The sequence below is a fragment of the Gavialis gangeticus genome, unplaced genomic scaffold, assembly GCF_001723915.1.
Source record: "Gavialis gangeticus isolate Ggan-Ray unplaced genomic scaffold, GavGan_comp1, whole genome shotgun sequence".
Taxonomy (NCBI): domain Eukaryota; kingdom Metazoa; phylum Chordata; order Crocodylia; family Gavialidae; genus Gavialis; species Gavialis gangeticus.
The window spans coordinates 75,090,403-75,096,114 of record NW_017729022.1 but is presented as its reverse complement, the minus strand read 5'-3'; the positions used below and the strand labels follow the sequence as shown (position 1 = coordinate 75,096,114).

Sequence of the window (5,712 nt, the reverse complement as noted above, 5' to 3'; positions counted from 1 at the left end):
AGCGGAGATTGTCCAGACCAGCTGATTTAAATACATACAGTCCCTCCAGAAGTTCCCTGACTAGTTCATATTTCATAGGATTTCACAGAGTAGTCAATAGATGGAAAACTCCCCTGGGTGCTCAGTTCAAGCAGATGGGTATGCCTTGAATGTGTAGGTGCATTAATTATAAGAAAATACAACACAAGGGATAGTGAAATGCCAAGGTCTGGAAAGAATATTAGTTGTTTTTGGCACTAGAAATTGGAGTGGTAAAGTTAAAAGGGCTAGGGAAACTTTCTTCAAATACTATGATGAGCTGTCATCTTTGGTGACTCTGCTCAATTGCTGGACTTGGTGGTTAGAACTGGAAGATGTGGGCTTTATTTCCAGTTCTGTTACTGGCCTGCTGAATTAATATAAGTCACTTCCATGCCTTGGGCTTTTTTCCCCACTTATAAAAGGAGGGGAATGGCATGTACCTCCCCTGCAAAGTACTCTGATATCTACAAATGAAAAGCACGGTGTAAGAACCGAGTGTCATTGTCTTCTGGTAGCCAAGATATCTGAGCCCAAGTCAAAACCAGGGAGCCAAAAATGCTTGAACTTGGTAGAAGTCTGGTTTAGATCCAAACTACGCAATTTACTTTCATGTAATGGGTATAGCTCCATAGTCCTGACTTGCTTTCTCCCCAAATATATGTTAAAGAAAACTAGATTGGGACCCAAATTGTGGAACCTGGGGTACATCTCTGTTAACACCACACCAGCCCTATCAATGCAATAGCAACACTTGTCCAGTCCTGAGCCAATCTTATGCTTCTATGTCACTTAGCAGGTGCTTCCTCTTCTGACCAGGTGAGAAAAAAAGACGGAACTAAACCCAAAATGCACAAATACGAGCATCTCTGGACTTGAATCCACAAACTATATCATGGGGTGGATTTTGATTTTGGCTACTCTTTATCAGATAGATTCTGAAAGTTGTATGTGTTTGCATGGCTAGATTGAGGTCCCTCACACTTAACCCAAGTTCTCTGGGAAGTGGCATGCAATTCTCTTGAAAGTTCCCTCAAATCAAGTCCTCCTCTAGCACCTCATAGTTCTAGCTTTAGCTGCTGAAGGAGCTCCTGCCAAGCGTGCAGAGTCTTGGTCTTCTGCATGGAGCTGCTCCTTGTCACAAGGTCTATTCACCTAACAACAGAAGTGCTCAAGCCCCGGCCTGTAGGCCAGATTCAGCCCCCTGCTCTGTTATCCAGCCCAGCATTTCTCAACCTGTGGGTGGTGACCCAAAAGTTGGTCACAAGAATATATGAAAGGGTCATGAACAAACTTTAAAAATGGATTCTCCTTTAAAGAGGAAAAACAGAAGAAACTGTGGTTTTTCCCTTGCAGGCTTCCAGAGTTCCAGCCTATGAGGGGCTGCTTGGGGCCCCCCATGCTCTACACATCCACCCCTGCCTCATGCACTGGGGGGGCTGGGGCCAGAGGATGGGGGTAGCATGTCGGGAGTTCAGGGCACTGGGTAAAGACTGGCCATTTGTTTACATATGGATCCTGGTACAAAAAAGGTCGCGCTCTGTGCAGGGTGATGATGGGATATGCATATGGGACTGGGTGGAGGTAGTGCAGGACCCCTCAGGCATGATCCTGGTGCATGGACTGGCCCTGTGCCTCTTATCTGGCCTACAGGGCCAAAAGGTTGAGCACCATTGCCCTACAACATACCTTGTTTCCCATCTCATCCCAGCCTGTTGATTCTTTTCCAAGTTGCCTGCTCAGGCTAGGAATGAAGTGATGAAGCTACTCTTGGGGCACCCCTTGCTCATGTTCTGGAAATCAATTTTCAACTTGATTAACAGTAGCAAATGGGGGGCATCCTCGAGATAGGTTCACCACTTCAGTTCTGGTTTTGGTGTCCAAGGAAAGGGACTCAGTGGGCAGGTCCTGCTTAAGAGCATCCCTCCTTGTCTCTGTTGCTCAGCAGGTAAGATTCCAGTTGAATTGTTCTTGTTAAATCTGGATATTTTTCTTTCTCTCATTCTAGAGTTCAGGAGACCGCCAGTAGTTGATCTGCCGTTCCATTTTTTGCATCAACATTTTTCTGCGCCTTTCATCGTGAGCCTTTACTTTATTGTCCAAATGGAGTATGCCTGGTACTGGCAGGATGAACATGGAGAGTGGATTGAATATGGGCAACTGGTGAGCCTCTTCTGCTGATGTCAAACCATCTGAGCCAGTCTCTCTAGATGGTTGTCTCTGTTTTTTTTTTCTCCAAACAGTGCATTTTAGATGTTGCCCAGAGGTCTTTTAGTGCTTCCTAGATATATAAATATACTTCTGCATTTTTTAACTACCCTTCACAGCTTTGCTAGCCAGCTTCTAGCATGACTAAAAATTTCCAGCTACAGCTGGTTACTTTAATTAAACCAAAAAAACCCTTTTTAGCGGAAAGGAAGTGCCCACTTCCCATAAAAAATCTTGACTATGCTGAAAAATAATTTTACTCACAATGACATTACTATAGGTCATAGGGGTTATGGCAGGGGTGGGCAAAATATGGCCCATGGGCCAGATCTGGCCTGCCAACTGATTATATCCAGCCTGCAGGTAGGTGGTTGCAAACTCATGGGATCCAGTGCACAGGCAGCTGGCAGCTCTGGCTGCTGCATGGTGCTGGGTAGGCAGGGCTGTCTGTCGTGCTGGGCAGGCAGGCAGGACTGCTTCTGACCAATGCTGACATGGAGGTGTCAACTGTGGATCCAGACGGATGCCCCAATCCCCACCCAGAACATGCAGGCTGCATTCACAGATGATGCCGGTGCCTGCCCAGGACTGCTTCCAACATACTGGGTGGGTGCTGGTGTAAGTTATAGATGTGGCTTGCAGGTCCTGGGGTGGGGATCAGGGTGTGCTACAGCTCTGGACAGAGTGTGGATCGGGGTGTGTTGCAGATCTGGGTGGAGTGTGCTTCAATTTGGGGCATGCTACAGTTCCAGGTCGTGCGATCAGATGGTGTGGGGATTGGGAAGAGAGAGAGAGGGTGAGAGAGGTGTGGCCTTTGAGAGGGCAACTTCTAAAATTCATTAAGTGGCCCACTAGCCAAAATAATTGCCCACCCCTGGCTTAGGGAGTTTTGGTGAGCTGTTGCAGGGGGGACAGGGTGCTGACCTGGTGTAGCAAGGGCTGCTGACCTGGCCCACAGCAGGTCACCAAATCTTCCCAAGTGGCTTTCCAGCCTAAATAATTGCCCACCCCTGGGTTATAGCGTTTGTACTTTATTTTCTATTTTTCCTCTGTGGGTTGTGCTGTTTGTGGACTACATCTTCCATGATACCCCACAGCCAAGGACTCCTACAGTGCACTTGTTTTCTTTCCCAATGGGCTGTGTTACAAACCCTAGGTTTCCTTTGGAGGGAACACTTAAATTTGTTAAGGATGAGTTCTTGGAGCAGGGTATGGTACACCACCTTCACTGACAGCATGCAATATGGCAGCATATTGGTTACTATCGTAGGGTTAGGCCTATAATGAGTACAGTGAGAAATTTGCTACTTAGCAGGATGTAATCGTCAAATTAATTCCCCTAGTTACTCGCTCAGAAACTTCACCTTTACAACACCTTAACATTGGCCTTATAAATGTGACTACTCCTGTATGTATGTCGTATTCATTGTAGTTTTGTGCCATGCAAAATCTACTTTGTAATATGTTAATGGAGAAATACTATTTGCAGTTAGCATAAACAGGACAACATCTACTTCCTCAAGGGATTGATACCCGTGTGCTACCAGCATGTCAGCCCCTGTGACTGCTGACAGGGGTGCATTACAGGAGATACAGTTTGGGCCAGGTTGCTCAGCCCACAGAAGGTGTGGGTAAACTGAGGGACCCAGACTCCAACTCCTGTGAGGTCTGGTGACACCAATGTGATTGTAAATGCTTGGGGTTTTTTTGATATTCCACTGAAGAATCAAATCCATTTGCTGAAAATTTGATCAGATTCTTTAAAAATGGAACATGGAAAGTAGCCATTTCCCTTCCTTGTTGTAAGCAGAAATGTGGTGGGGATGGTTGCGGTGTTGATGATATGTTCAGAAGGAGACCCTTCTTCCTCCTCCTAGTTTTTAGAAATCCAGTGGTCCTTAACCTACTACCCTCATCTCTTTCCCTCTCCCCTTAGAGCTGATTGAAATCTGTCAATCCAGCATGATAGAAGTAAAGATGACCTTTTAGCTTGGAGGAAAACTTAAGGCTGTTCCTTAGGAATACTGGCCTTTAAAACACTATGAATGATAATAAAGATAATAATAAGCTTATGTCTACTGGGGTATACCCTGCCTGTTGGCCTTGCCTGTGTGAATCCGTTTTATTCGTTCTATTCTAAACCTCCTTTGTGCACTTTACATTTCTCAGGTTCATAAAACTAGACTGAAAATATTTCTTTAGCTCTATGTAGCGGTTGGAGGGACATGTTAGGCTGATGTCGTGCAACTGTCCACTTAATGACTATTTTAAAGTTCAAAATCTAGTCTGTCACAAGTGGACACCTCTATGGAAATAACTTCCCCATTTCTTTTGTTCTATAGCAATCGAATCATAGTGCTGCTACAATAACTTCTGAGGAACTCGAAGAGGCCTTCCTAAATAATCAGAAAAAAACGGTTTTATTTAAAGCAGGTTCTCAGTATTACGAATTAAACTTTCAAGGTAAGGTTTGTTTAAGTTCTAATATACTACAACGTAACAGGCTTTTTTAACATAGTTTCATTCATGCTAACTCAAGCACTCATAAAGCACTTTTGGAGAAGTGGAATGATGAGTGAGTATTTTTAGTGTGGCCCTCTCCTTACAGCACCAAGGGGACAGTAAAATCCTCGGACTTCAAGTTGTAATGGTACAAGTACAACTGGATGTTCTTGGGTGTGAGAAGAAATAAAGGATGCAGTAAGGCTAAAGCTGGTCACACAAATAGAGGTTTAAATGGAAAGGGAAGGAACTGCAAATCCAGAGAGACCTTTCTGTAGCATATCCCATTTCTTTAAATAGATCCAACTGGCTTTCCAGTGGCTTGGATCTCTCTTCCTAACAGGAACAAAGGGAGTGTGGCTTCCAAGTATATGTAGCAATTGATGTCTCTATCCTTCTGGTCTGATGCACTGCAATAGCCACAAAAATAAAATAAAATAAAAACAATAGAAAAGCAAAAAGCTTTTCTTTTCTCCCCTCCCCCTAAACATAGTCAAACATAGTCACAATCCTGTACTGACAGGAAGAATGGACTAACAACCTAATGGATCTTTGTCTTGGTCTGAATAATTGCATAAGGAGAAAGCTATTTGGTAAGAGAAAGTGAGTGGGAAAGACACTGGGGATAACCGACTCAATCTCTGGACTGAACTTGAAAAAGTGTGCATAGAGGTAACGTTATTGGCAATAAAATGTCAGAAGTAAAAATGGAACAGGATAAAGAAATCTATGAAATCATAGACATTAGGGCTGGAAGGGACCTCGGAAGATCATTGAGTCCAGCCCCCCACCCAGAGGGCAGGAAGTCAGCTGGGGTCATAGGATCCCAGCAAGATAAGCATCCTATTTGCTCTTGAAGGTGTTCAATGTAGGTGCTTGCACCACCTCCAATGGCAGGCTGTTCCAGACCTTGGGGGCTTGGACAGTAAAGAAATTCTTCATTATGTCCAGCCTGAAACAGTCTTGTAGTAGTTTATGACCGTT

General features: G+C 44.4%; 1 protein-coding gene across 1 annotated transcript in view; it reads left to right on the top strand.

Annotated features, from left to right (window-relative positions):
- PARP12 (poly(ADP-ribose) polymerase family member 12) overlaps window positions 1-5,712 on the top strand; it is a 24,008-nt gene that overhangs the window by 6,843 nt on the left and 11,453 nt on the right. The window contains exons 2-3 of the mRNA XM_019515399.1: window positions 2,027-2,181; window positions 4,569-4,689. Of these exons, the coding sequence (XP_019370944.1) occupies window positions 2,122-2,181; window positions 4,569-4,689 (181 nt within the window). The 5' untranslated portion in view covers window positions 2,027-2,121. The remainder of the gene's footprint in view (window positions 1-2,026; window positions 2,182-4,568; window positions 4,690-5,712) is intronic.